Here is a 24,508-nt window from a genome sequence, read left to right on the forward strand (position 1 = left end):
TGACTACTCAGATGAAGAAATTATTAAAAAAATATCAGTTACATTGATTAGACCAAAACTGGAATACACAGCGACACTATGGACACCCAGTACTAAAAAGAATACAAGGAAATTAGAAAGAATACATAGAGCATTGTCAAAGTTGGCACCAGCTCTTTCCAAATTAACATATAAACAAAGATTATCGAAACTGGAACAACCAACATGGAGCAGAGAAGAGAAAGAGGTGATCTACTATATTTAGAATCATGAAAGGGATGGAAATCCTTGATAGGAATGATTTCCTTAAAAAGTGACAACGGAAAAACAAGAGGTCATGAAAATAAAATAAAAAAGGATAACCATGGAAGAGATCAGTGCCACCTGCGTAGAGCCGGTGGCCAGGGCTGGTTGCCGCCGTTTGGCCCCCAACTCTTGGGGTTGGGAGGTGGTCCCACGACGTAGACGCAAACAATACTACACTCTATAAAGGATTTGTGGGAAAACCCAGTTTCGGCTGTGGCATTCCTTGGGGAGATGGGACTGCTCGGACAGACAGTCTAGGGAAGGACAACCACAACAATAACTATGGAAGAGATCAGGGGAAAAAAAAAAATCCCACATAGCGTGCATAATTGGAATAACTTAGAAAAAAAGAAACAGTGTGTGCAAATACTATTCAAGATTTTAGGAAAAAACTTGATGCTGAAAGCTACAAAGAGCATCATGGGCATAGCTCCCTTCCCGTTTAACTAGGTAAAAGACAATCTCCTCTTAGCATCCATCCCCAAATGTCTATTTCTCATTACACTTTTTAATCCACCAAGGCACTTAACCACTTCAGTACGGAACTTAAATCTCGCGGGCAGCAGCCAATGCCAGCCGTATGACGTGTCGTAATAATACTCGCATCATAAAATATAGTCACCGCTTATATCGATCATTCTCTCTTTCACCCGCGAATTTTGAAAACCACAGAATGGGATTCAGGGCACATTTGAGAGAATGTAAAAAACACAGGGGCGACTACAATAAATATAATCAAGATGCCGATATGGCAGCGTCGTGAATCCACTTGCTCCTCATGACGCCTACGTGTGCGGCACCGTATGGAAGGGGTTAATCGCTTCTCTCAATCTACATTCTACCTCCACCTCCATTCCTCCCTTTCCTGCCACATCCAAACCCAAGTATCTAAAACTATCCACTTCCTCCAGTCTCTCCCTTAATGCTCACTTCCAGTCTGCTGCCACTTTCACCCCTTGTACATCTCATCACCTTACTTTTACCCACATTTATCTTCAACTTCCTTTTTTCACACACTCTCCCAAACTCTGTCACTAATTTCCTCAATACATCCTCTGATCCTGCCACAAACGCAGTGTCGTCTGCAAACAACAGCTGGCTCACCTCCCACTTTTCTCCATTTTCTTTAACCATCTCCAATCCCTGACCCACCACCCTTGCATTTACCTCTCACACCACCCCATCCATGTATAAGTTGAACAGCCAGGGTGACATAACACATCCCTGACGAAGTCCCACCTTTACCTCAAACCACTCATTCTCCATTTCTAATCCTGACACACACACTATTACTCTTGTATAAACTCTTGACTGCTCCAAAAAACTTTCCTACTATCCCCTACATCTTCAAAACCTCCCACAGTGCCTTCCTGTCTACCCTATCACAAGCCTTTTCCAGATCCATGAAGGCCCAAAAAAACATCCTTTACCTTTTCCTATAGCTTTCTCACATATCTGCCTTACCACAACATCTACCTGTCCTAATTCCACACTGTTCCTCACCAATTACTCCCTCTGTTCCTCTCCTAATCCTCTCAATCAAGATCCTCCCATAAGCCTTCCCAACTACACTTAACAAGCTAATCCCTCTGAAACTACTACATTCACACTTGTTCCCTTTTCCCTTGTAAAGTGGAACTATACAGGCATTCCTCCAGTCCTATGGCACTCTACCCTCTCTTAAACAAACATTAAATAACCTCACCAGCCAGTCCACCATCACTGTGCCTCCTTTTTTCAGACATTCTGCATGACATCCATCCAGACCAGGTGCCTTACCTGCTCTCATCATCTTAACAGCTGCCTTCACTTCATCCTTCCTTATTTCTCCTCCATTTTCCTCACTCATCACAGTCATTTTCTTAGCACTTTCCACTGCAACTACCTTTCCCTCCCTATCCTCCTTCACATTTAGCAACTCCCTAAAATACTCTGCCCATCTTCCTCTTACTGCCTTCTCTTCCATTATCATCTCTCCATCTGCACCTTTTACCTTTTCTTCTCTACTTAATTTGCCTCCACTTTCTCTCTTAATTTCTTTCCAAAACATCTTTTTATTACTTTCAAAATTTTCTGTCATACTCTTACCCCATTTCACATTTGCTCTCCTCTTTGCCGCCTTTATTTTGTGCTTTACTTCTCTTTTCTTTGTACCTCTCATATGGTTCCCTCGTCCTATTTTGTAACCAATCTGTGAAAGCTCTCTTCTGCTCTTCCATAATCTTCTTTGTTTCTTCATCCCACCACTCACTACCCTTCCTTCTATTTCCTCCTGTTCTTCTTGTTCCACACACTATCTTTGCACATTTTGTGACTCCCTCCTTGAACCATCCCCATTCCTCCTTCACTCCCTCCTACTCCTCTCTCAGTTTCTTCTTGTACTCCTCCTTTTCATTCTCATCTAAGCACCTCTCTAACTTTTGTCCTTTTCCTCTTTTTCAACTTACCTTCCACCAAAAAATTATCTGATATTCCCCCACTCTCTCCCCTGAGAATATGTACATCCTTAACTCTTCCTATCTACCACCCTTCCATCCACCACCCTCTCCCATGTGTACTTATGCTTGACTTTCTTCTGAAACACTGTCTTTGCTATCATCAACTCTCAAGACACATCACAATCAACTCTCCACTACGATTCTTTCCTGGAACTCCACATTTCCCAACCACTCCGTCTATTCTTTCTAATTTCTTTATATTCGTTTTAGTACTGGGTGTCCATAGTGTTGCTGCATACTCCAATTTCAGTCTTATTAATGTAACTAATATATTTTTAATCATTTCTTCATTCAAATAGTCAAATGCCACTTTCATTGACCTTAATAGATTGAAGGTTTCTCCAACTATTTGTTGATATGTTTGTCTGGTCTCATGTGTTTGCTGATTATTACTCTAAGGTCTCTTTCCAAGTTCACTTTATTGACTTTTTCACTAATTCTATCATTTTTTTATATTCTGGTTTTCCTTTTTCCAACCTCCATTATACCACATTTCTAGATATTGAAGTTCACTTCCCACTGTTGAGTCTATTTCCAGATTCTATCCAGGTCTGACTGTAATGATTCACAATCCTCCTTTGTTCTTACTTTCTTTAGTACATCATCTGCAAAAAAAAATTCATACAACACTCCACTCCTTCATCCAGGTCATTTATTTATATGGCAAACATGATTGGAGCCAGCACCAAATCTTGCAGGACACCACTTATCATTTCTTCCCATTTCGAGTATTTATCTCTAATTACTACTCTCATTTTTCTTCCAGTCATGAAGTCTTCCATCCACTCCAATAATTTTCCTCCAATGCCACCTATTGATTCTATTTTTCTTATTAATTTCTTGTATAGTGCCTTATCAAATGATTTTTTGTAGGTCAGATAGGCACAGTCTGCCAATCCATCCCTTTCTTGTATTATTTCTATTAGTCTCGAATAGAAGCAGATCAGTTTTGTTGTACATGATCTTCCTTGTCTAAATCCAAATTGATATGGATTCAGTATAATTTTTTCTTCCCATCTACTTTTGATAACTTTTTCACATACTTTTCCTACTGTGCTTGTTAGGGAGACCAATCTGTAGTTAGTTGGATTTTCCTTATTTCCTCTTTATATTGGTACAATATTTGCATTTTTCCAGTCTTGTGGCACCTTTCCTTGAGTGAGCATTTGATTATATTGTATATTCTATCCATTAACTCCTCTACACATTCTTTCAGTATCCAATTTGCAATTCCATCTGGACCATGCGATTTTTTGACATCAAGGTTTTTCATCTGGTCGCTGATTTCCTCCATTGGGGAGGATATCTGTCTCTCTATTCCCTCAGTTAGGTGAGTTCTCAATTGTGAATACCAATTTGAAATGATTGCTCATAATTTCTGCCATTTCTTGTTCTTCTGTATATTCATAATTTCCCTGGCACAGCTTTTCTATTTCTTGTTTGTTTTTTAGTTTACCATTCACATATCTGTAAAATAGTTTAGGTTCCTTGCATTTTTCTATTACTTCTTTTTCATATTTTCTCTTTTAATCTCTGTGTATTTTTAAATAATCTTTTCTAAGTTTGATGTATGTTTGCCATTTGCATTCCCCATCCCCTTTTTTTCCAAGCTTCGTCTCTTTTATCCTTAGCCTCACTACATTTCTTGTTGTAACAGTCCTTAATGTATACTCTTTCTTGCTTTTGTTGTGGTGCATATTTGTTCACTCCCTCATTATAAATTTCTTTTAGTATATTCCATTTCTCTTCCATCCTTGTTTCTTACTTGTGTGTATTTACCAAGTTCTATTTTACAGGAAGGGGAGCTATACTCGTGATGTCCCGTCTCCATATTTTGTTTTATCTGGACTGTTTTTAAATTTGTGTATCATTTTTGCACACACCACATTCTCATCTAACATGTTCCAAATGTCTATTATCCTGTGGGGAAAGCTGTTCTTTTTCAGGTCTCTTCTATAATTGTCTTTCTTGATTTTCTTTCCATGTCCTTTTGTATCTCTACTATCCCATTTGATTAGATTCTATTAATAATTTCCATGCCTTTCATGATTCTATAGTTATCAAGTCTCCTCTCTTCTTTGCTCTAATGTCTGTAGCTCAAGTTTTGCCAGCCTCTCCTCATATGATAGTTCTGAGAGCATTGGTGCCAATTTTGTAATTGCTCTTTGTATTCTTTCAAGTTTTGTTATACATTTTTTTGTACTTGGTGACCACATTGTCACTGCATACTCCAATTTTGGTCTTATCAAAGTGACTAGTATTTTCTTCATCATTTCTTCATCCAGGCATATAGATGCCACTTTGATTGATCTTATCAAATTATAAGTTTCTCCAAAAATTTTGTTTATGTTTCTCATTATTCATAATTATGACTCCTAGGTCCTTCTCTTTTTCCACTTTTTTAATTTCTTCCACTCCCAATGTATATGATCCCACTATTCTTTTTTTTTTGCTTCTTCCAAATTCCATTAAACTACACTTCTTAATGTTGAATTCCATCTCCCACTTCCTACTCCATTCCCATACTTATTGAAATCGCTTTGCAGCGATTCACAATCTTCTTTGGTGTTCACTTTTTTCAACCTTTTTGTATCGTCTGCAAAGAAGTTCATACAACTTTCAATTCCTTCATCCAAATAATTTATATAGCATACATTATTGGGGCCAGTACTGTTCCTTGTGGAACTCCACTAATCACCTCATCCCAATTGAAATGTTTGTCTCTTATCTCCACTCTCATTTTCCTTTCATGCAAGAAGTCTTCCATCCACTTTAGTGGTTTGCCCTGTATTCCTCCTGTAGTTTCTAATTTAGCAATATCTCATGTGGCACCTTATCAAAAGCTTTTTTCAGGTCTAGAAATACACAATTACACAATCAGCCCATCCATCTCTTTCCTGTATTACATCTATTAGTCTTGAATAGAAACACATCAGGTTTGTGACACATGATCTTCCTTGTCTAAATCCAAACTGTCTCGGATTTAGTACATTTTTTTTCCAAATAATTTGCCCATCTAATTTTGATCATTCTTTCACAAATTTTTGCTACCATACTTGTAAGAGAGACCAGTCTATAGTTTGTAGGGTCTTCTTTGTTTCCCCCCTTATATATTGGTACTATATTTGCTCTTTTCCAATCTTCTGGAACTTTTCCTTCCTTCAATGAATTGGTTATTAGACTATGTATTTTGTCTGTTACTTTGTCCCTGCATTCTCTCAAAATCCAGTTTGCCATTTCATCTGGACCATGCTATTTTCTGACATTGAGATTTCTCAAGTGATTCATTATTTCATTCTTTACTTCTATTTCTTTCATAGGGGGGACTTTCCCCTCCGGCTCGTCATCTCTCAGTTGTATGGTCTCCCTCGTAAACACCGATTTAAAAGGCTTGTTCATAATTTCTGCCATTTCTATTTCCTCTGTGTATTCGATTCCTCCTTGTCATAATTTCACTAATTCTTGTTCGTTTTTCAGTTTGTTTACAAATCTATAGTTTTGGTTGATCTTTACATTTTTCTATGACATCCTTTTCGTGTTTTTTCTTTTCTTCTTTGCGCACTTGCACATATTCATTTCTATAATCAGTATATATTTTCCATTTTTTTTGTCTTTCTTCCATTTTATCCAAGCTTTATCCCTTTTATATTTTAACTCTCTACATCTTTTGTTGTACCAACATTTTACATATCTTTTTTCTTGTTTTTGTTTTGGAACATACTTTTCCACTCCTTATAAATTGTCAAAATTTTACTTTTCTCTTCTACTGTTGTTTCTCCTTTGTATATCCTTTCCCAGTCTACTTTTTTATTTTTTTTCTTCTCATTTTATCAAAATATGTTTTTCCATACAACATTCTTCCCTTTCTATATTGTTCCTTTTTTTCTCATGTATTTTTCTTCATTTAGTTCCAGTTCTACTATGTGGTTACTTTTACTTAATGGTGTCTTATATTCAATCATGTCCACTATTTCAGGTTCTGATGTGATTATTAGGTCCAGTCTCAATGGCTCTTCCTCATTCCTATACCTAGTATTCTTTTGTATCCATTGTGTCATTGTATGTTCTATAATATCAAGTAGTACATTTCCCCATGGGTCATCTCCACCCTTCACTCTCATTTCTTCCCAGCAGATTTCTTTACAATTAAAGTCACCCATCATATCTATTCTTCCTCCATCTTCCATTATCTTATTTAGTGTTATCCTTGTGTCTTCTTATATATTCTTCTGTTCTCTCATCCCACGAAGCCATTTTAGGAGGTACATAATTTACAACAAACTTCCTGCTCTTCTTGTCCCAGTCCTCTATTTCTATCATAATTATATCCACTCTATTCTTTCCATATGTAACATTCCTCACATTTATACCCTTCTCAGTCAGGAACATAACTCCACCAACTTGTTTTACTTCTCTGTTTCTAATCCAATAATTATATGCACCATGTCCTACACTGCTGGGTGGTAACCTTACAATTTTGTCTCCACAATTCCTATTATGTCAGGTTCCATTTCCATCAGGTAATCATTCAGTTCATTCAAGCCTGTTATTAATCCATCTATATTTGTGAAGGACACTTTTAATTTTCTGTTACCTCTATCCTGTTTTCCATTCCCCTTCTGTTTTTCTCTGTTATGAACCATTTCCTCACTTTCATATCCATTACTCTCCAATAGAATTTCTCTTTGTCTGACTCTGTTCTGCTCTCGTTTTTATTCTCCTAGCTTCTATTCTTTTTTTTCTCTTCCTCTCTTTCCTCTTTATTCATCTTTTTTCCATACCTGTTTGTGCTGATCACTTTCTGCTAGTTTTCCTGTTTTTGATAAGACATTCTCTGCTGTCATTTGTGACCTGAATTTAACCTTGATTGGTCTGGTCTTGTCTATACTGTGTTTCCTAAGTCTATATATTTCTTTCCCAATTTCCTGTTCACCTTGAAATATTTTTAGTACCCTGTTCACTCTTTCTCTTATAGTCCTATTTGGATTACGTTTCTCTTCCATTCCTAACATAATTATACATTTCTTTTTATCTGCAAAGTCTCTTACTATATTCTCCTTCTTTCTCATCACTTTAATAATTGTGTCCTTCGTGTGTTCCTTCATCTGTTGTTTCACTATATCTCTAAATTCAATTTTGCTATTCTCCTGACCCTTTTTACAACCACTTACCTCATTTCCTATAGACTCTTTATTCCCTTTATTATTCCTCTTTAATTCATGATTCTCATCCTTTACTTCTTTTAACTGTCTTTGTAATTCTTCTATTTCTTTATTTAGGTTTTGGTTCTCCTTCTTTAGTTCTTCCAAATTATCAACTTTTTGTGTAATCAGTGCAAGTTGACTGAACCTAACCTCCCATTGTTCATTCCTTTTAGTTAGTTTTTCCTCTAGACTTGGTAATCAGGGGAGGTTGTCATCTCCTCCCTCATTAAATCCATAGAAATAATTATCTCCACCTTCCATTGCACTGTTCTTATCTATATTTCTAATTTTTACATTTTTACTAATTTCTTTTAATTCACCTCGGTCATCTGTGCATCTTTTGTAGTCATTCCTTCTGACGTCCAGGGCCCGTTCTTCCCCTTGCTCATTTTCTTCCATAATCCCTCCCCTTCTCCTTTTTCTTCACCTTTCACTACACCATGATCTTTCCCCTTCCCTACTAATACAAAACATGTACTCCCTCGTCATTGAGATTCACGAATTTTCCTTTTTTTCCGGAGTTCCAATCTTCGCTGTCACTTCGACTATCATGTGTGTGTATGTGTATACATATATATACACAGTCTTATCATCCTACCCCTAACTTCTTTCTATAGGGTCAAAGGAGGGAACTAGGATTTCCTTATACCATGATTTTCTACCATGAGGAAGAGTGGGGTGTGGGGTGATTCACTGAATGAAATGATAGGGGATAAACCAGCTTGGGCTGTTGGACCCTGCAGTGGGTGAGCTTGATTTTGCAGTATTGCATTTGACCAATACAGGTGATTCAGAGCAGGCATCACTTCGTACCTTGGGTACCAAGATGGGGGATAGATGTGTCTTTTGTTTCACATATGTGGTTTGATTTAGCTACATCACTTACAAGGTGGATCATGGCTTTCATACACACACAGAAAATTACCTGCAAAATAAGTCACCATATCAAATGCACAAGAAAACAGAAGATATATTTATCAATGGCTTTTTCCCCCTTACAACAGAGGTAGAAAAGAGAGAGAGAGAGAGAGAGAGAAAGAAGCAATGTAGCAAGAAACAGCACATTGACAGTAAGGCTGCTTCATTTAATTGGCGAGCCCCCTCTCCATCCCCTCATACAGAAAAAGAAAAAAATGGGGAGAAATCCCTTCAGGTTGTGTCAAAATATCATTCACACATACTCCCTCACCCATATCCCCCACCCACTCCCTTCCGACAAGAAATAATGTGAAAAATAATTTGATGCAGCCTGCAGGGATTTCTCCCTGTCTTCTCCTTTTCTGCATGAAGGGATGAAGATGGGGGATCACCAATTAAATGAAGCAGCCTTGCTGTGGATGTGCTGTGTCTTCCAACACTGCTTCTGACCCAGGGTAGTGGACAAGATGCAGGGATGACCTGTCATCCAGGAGGTGCCAAGATAAGGAGGGAGGGTGTGAATGGTAGTGGAGTATGTTGGGTTGGAATGGGTGGGAGTGGATTTTATACTTATGTATTTTTTGGCTACCTCTAAGGGGGAAAAAGCCTTTAGTATATGTATTTATGTACCAGCTAGTCCACCATCACTGTACCTCCCTTTTTGAAGTCACTCCACATGACACCCATCAAACCCAGGTGCTTTACCTTCTCTCATCATTTTCATAAGTGCTTTCACCTCATCTTTTCTTATTTCTCCTCCATTTTTTTCATTCATCACTGTTATTCTCTTAGTGGTTCCCACTGGAACTACCTTTCCCTCCTTATCCTCCTTCACATTTAGCAACTCCCTGAAATACTCTGTCAACCTTCCTCTCACTGCGGTCTCTTCCATTATCATCTCTCCATCTGCACCTTCAATCTTTTCTTCTCTACTTGATTTGCCTCCTATTCCTCTCTTAACTTCCTTCCAAAACATCTTTTCTTACTACTTTAAAAAAAATTCTGTCATACTCTAACACCATTTCACATTAGCTCTCCTCTTTGCCTTCTTTATCTTATGCTCTACTTCTCTTTTCTTTGTACTTCTATACGATTCTCTCATCCTATTTTGTAACCAATCTGTGAATGCTTGTTTCCTCTCTTCTATAACCTTCTTTGCTTCATCATCCCACCAATCACTACCCTTCCTTCCATTTCCTCCCATCCTCCTTGTTCCACACACCATATTTGCACACCTTGTGACTCCCTCCTTGAAACATCCCCAATTCCTCCTCCAATCCTAGTTCTACTATATCCTTCACTCCCTCTCACTCCTCTCTCAGCCTTTTTTTGTACTCCTCCTTGTAAGGGGAAAAAAGCCTTTGTTATATGTAATTTAAGCACCTCCTGACCTGTTATTTTCCTCTTTCTCCATCTATCCTCCACTCTCAACTTACCTTCCACCAAAAAATGGTCTGATTTTCCCCCGCTCCCTTTAGAAAACTTACATCCAAAACTATTTCTACTCTTCTCCTGGTTACCACTATGTACTCCATGAAAGCCCTATCTACCACCCTTCCATCCACCACTCTCTCCCATGTATACTTAAGCTTGACTTTCTTCCTAAAATCTGTATTTGCTGTCATGAACTCTCTACACATATCTCCACCATCAACTATCTACTATGATTTTTTCCAGGAACTCCACACTTTCCAACCATTCCGACTGTTGGTTCATTTCCTATCTTAACATTAAACTTCCCAATACCACTACAGTGACATTTCTCCTTAAACCCTCTATACACTCATTTAAATCTATCCAAAATGCCTCCCTTTCCTCTACACCCTTCTCACTACGAAGCCCATATGCTATTACAAAGACCCACATCTCCCTTCCCAGTTTCACCTTTATCCATATTAACCTTGAAGAAACCTCCTTCCATTCCACCACACATTTTCCTATCTCTTCACTTACTAGTGTAGTGACACCTTTTCTCCCTCATCCTCTCTTCACTCGACACCCTCCCAAACTCAAACTGGCACCTCCCTGCCATTTTTGTCCCCTATTATCACTTAAGTAGAAACACTCAGTGGCACTATTCTTCTTACAAACCAGAGGGTTTGGTGAAAAAAGGAATTGAACATTCAGAGAAGTGGTATAGGACAGTATTAAGAGTGGGGGGACAGTTGCAGTATATCATTTATGAATAGATTTACTCATTACAGAAAAAATTATGTGTGGCTCTGGTCCATAGGGGCACCCCATATAGACCTTAAAGTGTCAGCTTCATGCTAATGAGCAGCTTTTAACCCCAAAATAACATGCAGCCAATACCGCATACAGGGAGAAGATACAACAATCACTAAAAATACTGACCCCAATATTCTCCTTGTCCATCTCCTTTCCTAGTGGGCTCAATGCTTCTGGCTGTTTTGAGAACTCTTCCTCTGACGACTCAACTGGATTCTCTAATAAAATACATCTCCTTCCTCTGGTAACTGGAGTACACTTTCCTTCAGTTTCTCTTTTATTAATGCTGCTTTCTCCTCTGGAACGTGGGGTAGTTTCTTCTTTCTCAAGATAACTACTGGAATCCATTGCCAAATTACTCAATATTGTCCCACTATTTATGATTCTCTTTGTTGTTCGTGGTGTAAGTATATCTGCATGTTTTGCAAGGGCCTGAGATATTATTTCCTCTCGCTTCTTAAAGGCATGTCTTAGAAGAGAACGTACTAACAAGCTTTTCTTATAACTTAACTCAAAATTCAAAAACTTCGTAATATCATCAACTGTTATGGGTTCTTTGTCACTAGGTTTCCACTCATGTGCAATTTGTAATACATTTGAATTAGTCAAGCACAAAGAATGCATTTCAGTTTTTACTTGAGTGATAAAAGTCTTCATCAGTTCCATGAGCCTGGGTAATTGTTTACCTTCATCCTCCAACTCCTTAATGGAAACTTCTGAAGGCACTGGATCTTCAACTCCCTCAATGTCCACTTCTTCATCACTATCGAGAGCACGAGAAATTCTAGTGCAAATCATGTCCTCAAGGTGGGGCAATTTGATGCACGGTTTCTTCAATTCCATGCTCCATTTCCTTTTTCTGCTTCTTTCATTGTTTATCAAACTACCCATGGACATCTTATCATTATCATCAGAACCTATCTCATCCTCTTTCGTTTTGCTTCGAGAATGAGCTCTCTTGCTTCTTTCTTCTTGCTGCAATCTTCTGAAACTCTGTGTGACTATAGCTGTACATTCATGACAGTGCCACTCCTTACAGCTGAAGGCCAGATATCCACAAGCTATATGTATACCCGTTGAACCACACAGGGAACACAAGAGAACCTCCCAGCGTCTGTAAAATTAAGATAACATAGTTTCAGTACAAAGTCTGTGAATACCTTTATATATATATATATTTATATATAAAAAAAATTCACATTTTTCACAGCATTTTGCATATCATTCCACAGGTTTTGCTTTTCAGAATAACTCAAAATTTGGCTCATTAGCTTCATAGTAGAGACAGTGCAGAATAACCCAAAACAACCATTTTTCTACAACTAATACATTACATAATTGAGTCTTCCAAGCACTGCTCTAACCTATACTATTTAATCTCTTTGTATGCAACATCCCAACACTTGTAATAACTCACGTCCCACAATCATCAGTTTTACGGCCAGTGGGGCATCTACATTTCTCGGCATCACAGTGGACAGGTCGCTCATGTAATTCTTGGAAGGCATTGGGTTCAAGCTCCCAGCTAGCATCTCTATAAAATATAAAAAACTAAAATAAATACGGATTTAAAGCACAACAAATACAATTCACATGCGGTATATCTATTTACTTAATGCTTATATGGGAGGTAACCAATCAGGGAATGCACCCAATCCCATCAAATGATTGAGCTTGCTCTACCTTGCTCTATACAAATAATGCAACCACAATCCTTGTTGCCTTTGGATTCTCTTTCAGAAGACACATGGCCTACAACCACACATATGCATTTGTACGAACCAATGTTAGGAAAGTTGTCAATAATGTATCTAAATACATTCTCAGCATAAACGCAAAATGAGAATAATTCTTTTAGCCACATGTAAATATGGTTTACTTACTGTTCTGGTACATAGACGCCCCAATTCTGCATGGAGATGACAAATGTATCCTTGTCATTGCACAAGGGGCATTTAAAGAAATACCCTGCACTCAACGCCAGTCGCTATTCAAAAAAGAGAAAAAATAATAATAATAATACACAGTGGTATGATGCGAGTGAGGTTGGCATCTATGAAGGTGGCAAAGTTTAGCACCCTGTACAAGGGCAAAGGTCCCCAGGCGGAATGCCGCAAAGGGGCAGCACCCAAGGGGGGTGGGGGTGCAGTACCAAGCATGAGCAAGAGAGTGGAAGGTGCAAAGTGAGACAAGGAGGGAGATCATAGGCTAGTTAGGTTAGCATAACATACATACATATACCAAGGCTTTTTTCCCCTTACAAGGGAGGTAGCCAAAAAGGAAAAGGCATTAAATCATTCCCACCCACTCCATCCCTCTTATCTTGGCACCTCCTGGATGACGGGTCATCCCTGCACCTTGTCCACTGCCCTGGGTCAGAGGCAGTGTCACAAGACACAGCACATCCAGAGCAAGGCCGCTTCATTAAATCGGCGACCCCCCTCTCCGTCCCCCCATTGCATAAAAGAAGACGGGGAGAGATCCCTTTGGGCTGCGTCAAATTTTGCTCACACATACTACCTCACCCCCCATCCCCATTCCACCTCATGCATCACAACATCATCCATATACAACCATTCTCCATTCACCCGTCTTCTGTCCTCTCCCGTCCTTCCTCAACAGACATTCCCCTCTTCCCCAAAGCCCCCTTCACCCCATCCATCCACCTCATCCTAGGACGTCCCCTCATGTTCACTCACTCCACATCTGCCTTCCATACCTCTTTTACTAGTCTTTCTTCACTCATCATTCTTTCCATGTGTCCAAACCATCCTAATATTCTTTCATCAACCCTATCTCCTAACTCCCTTTCCACCCGTTCTCCTCCTCACCTCCTCATTTCTCACTCTATCTAGCCTAGTAACCCCCATCATACTTCTCAGACACTTCATCTCAAACACATTCAAACTCCTCCTCTCTTATGTTCCATGTTTCTGCCCGTTACAGTGCTGTTGGCACAATCACTACTTCATACAGTGTCCTCTTAGCATCCATTCCCAAATGTCTATTCCTCATTACACTCTTTAATCCACCAAGGCATTTACTCGCTTCTCTCAATCTACATTCTACCTCCACCTTTTCCTGCCACATTTGCACCCAAGTATCTAAAACTATCCACTTTCTCCAGTCGCTCTCCCTTAATGCTCACTTCCAGTCTACTGCCACTTTCACCCCTTGTACATCTCATTACCTTACTTTTACCCACATTTATCTTTAGCTTTCTTCTATCACATACTCTCCCAAACTCTGTCATCAACTTCCTCAATCCCTCCTCCGATCCTGCCACAAGCGCAGTGTCGTCCGCAAACAACAGCTGGCTCACCTCCCACTTTTCTCCATTTTCTTTAACCATCTCCAATACCTGACCCACTACCCTTGCATTTACCTCTCGCACTACCCCATCCATGTATAAGTTGAAAATCCAGGGCGACATAACGCAACCTTGATGAAGTCCCACCTTTACCTCGAACCACTCACTCTCTCCATCTCTAATCCTGACACAAGCTCTACTACTCTCATAAAAACTCTTGACAGCTCCCAGAAGTTTTCCTCCTATCCCTAAGGAAAGATGAAGTGAAGACAGTTGTTAAGATGATGAAAGCAGGTAAGGCACTTGGTCTGGATGAATGCCATGCAGAATATCTAAAAAAAAAAAAAGGAGGTACAGTGATGGTTGACTGGCTGGTGAGGTTATTTAATGTTTGCTGGAGAGAGGGTAGAGTGCCGGAGGACTGGAGAAGTGCCTGTATAGTTCCTCATTACAAGGGAAAAGGGGACAAGTGTGAATGTAGTAGTTTCAGAGCTTGTTAAGTGTAGTTGGGAAGGCTTATGGAAGGATCTTGATTGAGAGGATTAGGAGAGGAACAGAGGGAGTAATTGGTGAGGAACAGTGTGGATTTAGGACAGGTAGAGGTTGTGTAGATCAGATCTTTGTGGTAAGACAGACATGTGAGAAAGCTATAGGAAAGGGGAAGGATGTTTTTTGGGCCTTTATGGATCTGGAAAAGGCTTACGATAGGGTAGACAGAAAGGCACTGTGAGAGGTTATGCAGATATATGGGATAGCATAACATATGTGATGGAAAAGAACAGCATTCTTGGATTTATGGTGGAACAATGATGAAGCCTGTGAATAGAATAAATTATTTCTTACAAGCTATCTAGTCACTCCCCAGCATAATGGCTGAGGCCTCTAGCATTGAGAAACACTAAGATTTAGCACCATAGGCATCAAGCCTTTTGATGGAAATGGAAACGTAATGGTGTGGTTAAAGAAGCAGAGTTGATGGCTAGATTATCTAATATCAGGAACGCAGCTAATTTTACAGCTCGTAACTTGGAAGGGGCCACCTTAGTAATATATAACGTTGGTCGCAACGTTTGGGCAATAAACTCTATTCCCAACACATCTTCGTTTGCCCTTCCCCACCCACATTCTCTCTCATTAGTAATAGATCTTGATTTGCAGAACAATCAAAAGAACAAGAGGAAAATAAAAGCCAGACTGACAGAAACTTTTGCACATAGCAAGTTAAGTGCTATGTGCTATGTTTTTCTCTTTTCATAAAGAAATTATGCTACTTCATTATACTGCAACTGTCCCTCCACTTTTGATACTGTCCTGTACCACCTCTCTGAATATTCATTTCCTTATTCCCTGAATAGATGTGAAATGGGGTAAGAGTATGACAGAAAAATTTGAAAGTAATAAAAAGATGTTTTGGAAAGAAATTAAGAGAGGAAGAGGAGGCGAATCAAGTAGAGAAGAAAAGGTAAAAGGTGCAGATGGAGATATGATAATGGAAGAGAAGGCAGAATGGGCAGAATATTTTAGGGAGTTGCTAAATGTGAAGGAGGATAGGGAGGGAAAGATAGTTGCAGTGGGAAACGCTAAGAAAATGACTGTGATGAGTGAGGAAAATGGGGAAGAAATATGGAAGGATGAAGTGAAGGCAGTTGTTAAGATGATGAAAGCAGGTAAGGCACCTGGTCTGGATGGATGCCATGCAGAATGTCTAAAAAAAGGAGGTACAGTGATGGTGGACTGGCTGGTGAGGTTATTTAGTGTTTGCTGGAGAGAGGGTAGAGTGCCGGAGGACTGGAGGAGTGCCTGTATGGTTCCACTTTACAAGGAAAAAGGAGACAAGTATGAGTGTAGTAGTTTCAGAGGGATTAGCTTGTTAAGTGTAGTTGGGAAGGCTTATGGGAGGACCTTGACTGAGAGGATTAGGAGAGGAACAGAGGGAGTAATTGGTGAGGAACAGTGTGGATTTTGGGAGGGTAGAGGTGTAGATCAGATTTTTGTGGTAAGACAGATATGTGAGAAAGCTGGGAAAGGGGGAAGGATGTTTTTTTTGGCTTTTATGGATCTGGAAAAGGCTTACGACAGGGTAGACAGGAAGGCACTGAGGGAGGTTTTGTGGATATACAGGATAGGAGGAAAGCTTCTAGGAGCTGTCAAGATAAAAGGGAGGGAGGGGGCTGAATGGGAGTGGAGTACGTGGGGATGGAATGGGTGGGAGTGGATTTTATGCCTTTGTTTTTGGCTACCTCCCTAAGGGGCAAGGGGCCAAGTATATTTGTATTATAAAAGAAAGAGAGAGAAGGGATGGGAAAGGAGGGGAGAGAGTGAAAGAGAAAGAGAGCAAGGGAAGGAAAAGAAAGAAAAAGAGAGGTTATCAATTGCAATCTTTGTACTCACCTGAACACATTCTCTATGAAACCATGACTTGGGTCTGCAACATGAGGCCCACACTGCTCTTCTCGGATCAATGACATGTGGCTCAAAACAAATTGGACACTCCATCTCTTCACCAACATTTGGGCCATTTTGGAGATGTCTGTGTTTACTGCAGTACGATCTGTTACAGAAAGTTTCCCTTGTTACAGAGAACAAGACATGCATGTACCTATATGACGGTATCATATTAGAACAGAGGACAAAAAGGATGGGGTATAGTCCTACCGAAAATCCGTATGAAATCTGAAGAGTGCCGAATGTTTCAATCCACAATTAAAATGGTATGATTTTTTACACTTTCTGCTGAAGCAGCCAACATTGGCACCTTTTTTGGTACAATAATTACATATCTGCAATTAAAAGAATCATGATTTTAAATACACACATACACATACCAATGTCTATTTCCCCTTTACAATGGCAGTTGCCTAAAAACAAAGTCATGAAATCCACTCTCATCCATTTCATCCCCATATACTCCACACCCATTCATCCTCCTTCTTCCCTTTTATCTTGGCTCCTCCTGGAAGAAAGGTCATCCCTGCATCTCACACACTGCCCTGGGTCAGAAGCAGTGTAGCAAGACAGCACATGTACAGCAAGGCCATTTCATTTATTCAGTGACACCCCTCTCCATCCCCTCACATAGAAAATGAGAAGACAGAGAAGTGCCTTTGGGCTGCACCAAAATATCATTCACATATACTCCCTCACCCCATCCCTCCTACTCCCCTCCATGCATCACAGCATTATCCATACACAACCATTCTCCTTTCACCTCTATATTTTGTCTTCTCTCTTCCTTCCTCAACAGACATTCCCCTCTTTCCCAATGTCCTTTATCCTATCCATCCATCTCATACTTGGTTCGCCCCTCATGTTCACTCCCTCCACCTCTGCCTTCCACACCTCTTTTACTAGTCTTTCTTCACTCATTCTTTTCATGTGTCCAAATCATCCCAATACTCTTTCATCCACCCTATCTCCCAACTCCCTTACCACCCCTGTTCTCCTCCTCACCTCCTCATTTCTCACTTTATCCAGCCTAGTAACACCCATCATACTTCTCAGGTACCTAATCTTAAACACATTCAAATTCCTCCTTTCTTATGTTCCATGTTTCTGACCCATACAGTGCTGTCAGTACAATCATTTCTTCATACAATGTCCTCTTAGCATCCATTCCCAAATGTCTATTTCTCATTACACTTTCAAACCCCCAAGACATTTACTTATTTCTCTCAATCTACATTCTACCTTCACTCCTGCCTTTCCCACCATATTCATACCCAAGTATCTAAAACTATCCACTTCCTCCAGCCTCTCTCCCTTAATGCTCACTTCCAATTTGTTGCCACCTTCTTCCCTTGCACATCTCATCACCTTACTTTTACTCACATTTATCTCCAACTTCCTTCTTTTGCACACCTTCCCAAACTGTCACTACCTTAATACCTCCTCTGATCCTGCCAAGAGTGCAGTGACATCAGCAAAAAAACACTTTTCTCCATTTCCAATCACCAGCCCATTGCCCTTGCATTTACCTCTCGCACAACCCCATCAAAGTATAAATTTAACAGCTCCCTGACGAAGTCCCATCTTTACCGCAAACCACTCACTCTCTCCATTTCTGATTCTAACAGGCTCTACAACTCTCATAAAAACTCTTGAATGCTCTTAACAGCTTTCCTCCTATTCCATATATCTGCAATACCTCCCACAGTGCCTTCCTGTCTAACTTATCATTACCCTTTTCCAAATCCATAAAGGCCCAAAAAACATCCTAAAGCTTTCTCACATATCTGTCTTACCATAAAAATCTGATCCACACAATCCCTACCTGTCCTAAACCCACACTGTTCCTCACCAATTACTCCCTGTGTTCATCTCCTGATCCTCTCAATCAAAACTCTTCCATAAACCTTCCCAACATCACCAACCTAACTGACCCCTCTGAAACTACCACACTTATACTTGTCCCCTTTTCTCTTGTAAAGTGGAACTATACATGCACTCCTTAAGTCCTCTAGCACTCTACCCTCTTTTAAACAAACATTAAACAACCTCACCAGCCAGTCCACCATCACTGTACCTCCCTTTTTTAGACACTCCACTTGACACCCATCCAACCCAGATGCCTTATCCGCTCTCATCATTTTAACAACTACTTTCACCTCATCTTTATTTCTCCTCCATTTTCCTCACTCATCACTGTCCTTTTCTTAGCACTTCCCACTGCAACTACCTTCCCTCCCTATCCTCCTTCACATTGAGCAACTTCCTAAAATAATCTGCCCATCTTCCTCTTACTCCCATTTCTTCCATTTGGAATACTTACAATTTTTTTTGGCAACAAATATAAATCACATGCTTAACAATCCTAAAACATACATTTCAGTGATTTTTTTTTCTAAACTATGCAAAGAACATCCACCAACTGCCTTTGGTCAAACACAATGCAGCAAGACACAATACATCCACAGGAAGGCCACTTCACTACATTGGCAACCCCCTCTCCTTCCCCTCATGCATAAAAAGAGAAGAGAGGGACAAATCCCTTCAGATTGTATCAAAATACCATTCACACATAAGCTTCCCTACCCCCCATCCCTCCCTTCCTTGCATAAGAGTATACACAGCCATTCTCCACTCATCCTTATCTCTTGCCTCCTCCCTTCATTGCTCAACAGACATTCCCCTCTTGCTCAGTGCCTACTTCACCCCATCCATCCATCTCATCCTCGGTCGTCCCCTCAAAGTTCCCTCCCTCCACCTCTTTTACTAGTCTTTCATCACTCATTCTTTCCATGTGTCCAAACCATCCTGATAATCTTTCATCAGCCTTATCTATCTTTTTTTTCACTCACATTCTCCTCCTCACCTCTTCGTTTCTCACTCTATCCAACCTAGTAACCCCTATCATACTTCTTAAGACATTTTATCTCAAATATAATTAAATTTTTCCTCTCTGCTTCTCTTAAACTCCAAGTCTCTACACCATACAATGCAGTCGGTGGAGGCAGGGATGACCCATCATCCATGAGGAGCTGAGATGGGAGGAGTGGGAGGAGTGGGAGGGTGGAAGGAAGTGGAACTGGTGGGATTAGGCATATCCCTCTGACTTGGCTACCTTCCTTATAAGGGGGAAAAAGTTCTTGGTACAGATTGACCTCTCATTAACAGATGTTAATTAGCTGTGTTTGCGGTGTTTTTGGTGTGTTTTCGGTGCTGTTGTTTAGTGCTGTGCAATCACTATGCCACCCAAAAAAACACTCTAAATCAACAGATTATTCACATCAATGGACACCATTACCACCCTTTTAGTCCGTTAATGAGAGGTCAATCTGTATATACAATAGATAACAAAGAACATTACCTTTCTTTATATGAGGATGGGAACAAAGAGAGTAATTAGGGAAGAATAGTGTGTGTTAAGGATAAGGGTGTTCATGTGTTCAGACAAGCAGCAGAGAGATGATTATCTCTGATGTCCTTCTCACAAGACCACCACACACTGGTACCAGACTAGGTCTCTCTAAAAGGAGACCCACTGCTCCTAGGTAACCAGCACCATCCATTAGAATGACCCAAAAATCACTCAAGGAGTTTCTGCATTGCTGTCTGGGTAAGATGAGGGTGGAGCAGTGTAGGATTAAGTGATTGACATTATCCGTATGTGTAAGAAATAATAATTGTTTCTGAAAAATTTCATTTATCAACTTACTAATTTCTTGCTTCTTATCAACTCTTTCTTAATATCATCTGTAAGGAAACCCAATATGCCTTCTTCATCTTTTCCATTCTGCTCCAAGCCTGATGAGAACAGCTATTAAATAAAGTTCACAATTAGAAGTCAGTTTGAAGATGTGTCTATAATTCTAAAGGAATATATGTAATACACAATATGCTCACCTACAATATTTAACCCAAATACAAAAAAGGGTTTATAGGTTATAGTACTTCCCCCCTATATATACATATATACAGTATTCATATTCATGTACTTACAAGGCAATAATAATGTGTTCGAACATCATCACACTCATAAAGCTTTCCTAGGCTCTCCTCATTCTCTTGCCCTATATTGCAAAACATACATGTTCCATATTTGCATACTTTTGATTTACTCTGAAAAGTATCATTAATAAATTAGTACTCCCTTGGATTTCATTATCACATCCACTTGAATGTACAAGTGGGCATTCAAGTACACACATGCAAAGATATCTATAGTATATTTCAGTTCATGTCTTATATTAGTAATCTACCATAATAAATATTCAATATGGCAAATAGTAAATTAAGTCAAGATATAAATTTATACAGAGGGACACTTATAAATCTAGTGGAAGTAGGTATACAACACAGTTTTCTTCCTAACCATTTCATACACCTCCTTTTTGCTGGATTCATTACTACACGAGTCTTCAAATTCCCGAAGAATTTCTTTTTTTCTCTGTAAGGTGACACACACAGTAGTTCTGCTAACTCCAAATTTTTCTGCCAGTTCTCTCTGAGTTCCTGCTGAGTCTTCTGCAGCTTTAATTATCTCCACCTTTAAGTCCAAGCTCACAACTCTTTTGTCCGCCATATCTCTAGCAACAACAAAATATTAAATATTAATTCATAAAATATAAATAAATAAATGAAATAAATAAACTTGAGACTATGAATAAGATAACACAGGAAGCATCCATAAACCACCCAATAAAGGGGATCATCCTATAATAGGCCAGATCACTGACCTTTAACATCTATTCAAAATACCACTTGACTGGTTCCATAACCCACACAGACAATTATGCAAAGATTGTTGGGGTCTTCAATCTTGAAAAAGGTAGTTGTAGCATACCATCCATTGCAATTACATTTCTGGGGAGGGAATGAAAAGGCACAATAAGGAATAGATATCTGGGTATGAACTCGGAGAGAAGTTTGCATGAGGGAGTGATTGTGCCCACAGCCAGGGCCCTCACATGGGGTGGGGAGCATAAGCCCTGGGGCGGCACATTTAGGGGGTGGCAATTCTAGTCTGGACATGCCGACCACAATGCTGACAAAATAATTATAATAAAAAAGGTCAAAGGAGCCCTGAATATTTTACCGCAATATACAAATTTCTGCACTGGAATCGACAGAATATGAAATATTTTTCTCTTCTCCTTTCTGCAATAAGGATATTAAATAAAGCTTTATAAATAAATAATAAATAAATAAATAAATAAATTTATTTGGCAAAGAATCAATATACATGAAGTGCAGATAATGACAAGAACACAGTTTGAAATAATTGCAAATTGCCGAGGATAACACAAAAAAGCATGTACGCTTATTTCCATTGTTTCTTTAAAATCTGCTCAATTATTTCTCAAGCCAATAGTTATAATTGGCAGTAAGAAATGGTGGAGATGGGAAGTGGTGATGGTGGGGGCATCACTGAGAACTTTGTCTTGGGGTACCACTTAGGCATGTAAGGGCTCTATCCAGAGCACTGTATGAAACAGTGACTTAGAATTTGAAGGAAGCAGAAAGGAAGAGTCTAAACATGTTAAGATGAAGCAGTATAGTGGGTGTTGGATAGAGTAAGAAATGTGGAGGTGACGTGCAGAGTGGTGTGTGGAAACAAAAGCTAGCAGGTAGGATTAATTAGAGAGTGCTGAGATGGTTTGGACATGTGGGAAAAATGAGTGAAGAAAAGAGTGTAGAAAGAAGAAGTGGGTGGAGTACACTTCAAGGAAAGACCAAGAATGAAGTAGATGATCAAAGTGAAGGATGAATTAGATGCAAGAATGTCTGCTATGCATGAAAGAGTGCAAAACAGTCATAAATGGTGGACAGTTGTAAATGGATAAGGAAATAATACAACCCCCCAATCTCCCATCCACTCCCTTTCATGCATCATCAATACACAACCATTCTCCATTCACCCCGATCTTCTATCTTTTCTCTTCCTTCTTCAACAGACATTCCCCTCTTTCCCAATGCCCCTTTTACCCCACCCACCCATCTTATCCTTGGTCACCCCTTCATGTTCACTCCCTCTACCTCTGCCTTCCACACCTCTTTTACTAATCTTTCTTCGCTCATTCTTTCCATGTATCCAAACCATCCCAATATCCAGCCTAGTAACTCCTATCATACTTCTCATGCACATCATCTCAATCATATTCAAACTCCTCTCTACTCCATGTTTCTGCCCCATACAGTGCTGTTAGCATAATCACTCCTTCATACAATCTCCTCTTAGAATCCACTCCCAAATGTCTATTTCTCATTACACTTTTTAATCCCCAAGGCATTTATTTGCTTCTCTCAATCTACATTCTACTTCCACCTCTAATCCTCCCTTTACCACCACATTCATACCCAAATATCTAAAACTATCCACTTCCTCCAGTGTCTGCTGCCACTTTCTCCCTTTGTACATCTCATCACCTTACTTTTACTCACATTTATCTTCAACTTCCTTCTTTCACACACCTTCCCAAACTCTGTCACTAACTTCCTCAATCCCACTGATCCTGCCACAAGTGCAGTGTCATCAGCGAATAACAACTGGCTTATCTCCCATTTTTCTTTATCTTCTTTAACCATCTCCAATCCCCAACCCACTACCTTTGCATTCACCTCTTGCACCACCCCATCCATGTATAAACTGATCAGCCAAGGTAACATAACACATTCGTCGACCTCAAGAACACTTGAGCAACACAATAACATCTTCTTTGTAACCACATCTGATTTGAAAAACGTAGAACACAGTTGGAACATCAATTTCATGACAGTGTGGCTATCAAAGGAACTCAGAAATATCATAGATTTGTTCCCATAACTAGGAAGAACTGATGGTGTATCCCATTTCAGGTGACACTGAAGAGAAGAAATGAGTAAAAAAAGGTCATATTACTAATGAACCTGAAATGATTGATAATATAAAATGTACCAAACCAGGAGAATATGTTAGCTGCATTTATGATGATCAGGTCTGGATTAGAATTGTGGAGGAATATTGTGAGGAATTTGATGATTATACAGTGAACTTTTTACATCCATTTGGTCTTCAAGATTAAGTGCATATCAATATCCATCAAATAAAGATTCAAGTTCAGTGCCAAGGCATCATATATTATCTGTCATGAGTTGTACAGTGAACTTTTTACATCCATTTGGTCTTCAAGATTAAGTGCATATCAATATCCATCAAATAAAGATTCAAGTTCAGTGCCAAGGCATCATATATTATTTGTCATGAGTTGTCCTATACTAAGAGGAGGCACCCGAATTAACTATGTTTTTCTTAAGAAAGAAATTTATGAAAATACTGAATTCGCCAAAATTGTAACCAATACAATTCTATGCTAACCTAATAGTTTGTTGCAATTAAGCTTATGCAATATATAATGCTTATGATTGTATGCAATTTGTAAATACATGGTATTCAATTTTAATTTTTTTATTGAAATAACGATAATTAATTAGATTAGGAGCTTAAGTCTGAAAAATATATAGAATTGACAGACAAGGTATAAATACAGCACTCACTTATATATTAATTACATAAAAAATACTAGCATAAACACACATTTTTTTTATCGGCTCTAATAGCCAAAGCTTATGAATTTATTTTTCTCATT

General features: G+C 39.3%; 1 protein-coding gene across 5 annotated transcripts in view; it reads right to left on the reverse strand.

Annotated features, from left to right (window-relative positions):
- LOC143022559 (uncharacterized) overlaps positions 1-24,508 on the reverse strand; it is an 80,517-nt gene that overhangs the window by 54,318 nt on the left and 1,691 nt on the right. For 3 of the 5 annotated variants that reach the window (XM_076180842.1, XM_076180835.1, XM_076180829.1), the window contains exons 2-10: positions 21,620-21,746; positions 21,256-21,469; positions 20,883-21,002; positions 20,599-20,700; positions 17,100-17,224; positions 16,836-16,995; positions 13,018-13,121; positions 12,552-12,668; positions 11,261-12,248 (exon numbers count right to left, since the gene is read on the reverse strand). In XM_076180842.1, the coding sequence (XP_076036957.1) occupies positions 11,261-12,248; positions 12,552-12,668; positions 13,018-13,121; positions 16,836-16,995; positions 17,100-17,224; positions 20,599-20,700; positions 20,883-21,002; positions 21,256-21,465 (1,926 nt within the window). In that variant the 5' untranslated portion in view covers positions 21,466-21,469; positions 21,620-21,746. The remainder of the gene's footprint in view (positions 1-11,260; positions 12,249-12,551; positions 12,669-13,017; positions 13,122-16,835; positions 16,996-17,099; positions 17,225-20,598; positions 20,701-20,882; positions 21,003-21,255; positions 21,470-21,619; positions 21,747-24,508) is intronic. The other 2 variants (XM_076180851.1, XM_076180853.1) reach the window with 1 other exon arrangement.

This window comes from Oratosquilla oratoria, chromosome 3 (assembly GCF_046742065.1).
Source record: "Oratosquilla oratoria isolate Oo_2021 chromosome 3, ASM4674206v1, whole genome shotgun sequence".
NCBI lineage: Eukaryota > Metazoa > Arthropoda > Malacostraca > Stomatopoda > Squillidae > Oratosquilla > Oratosquilla oratoria.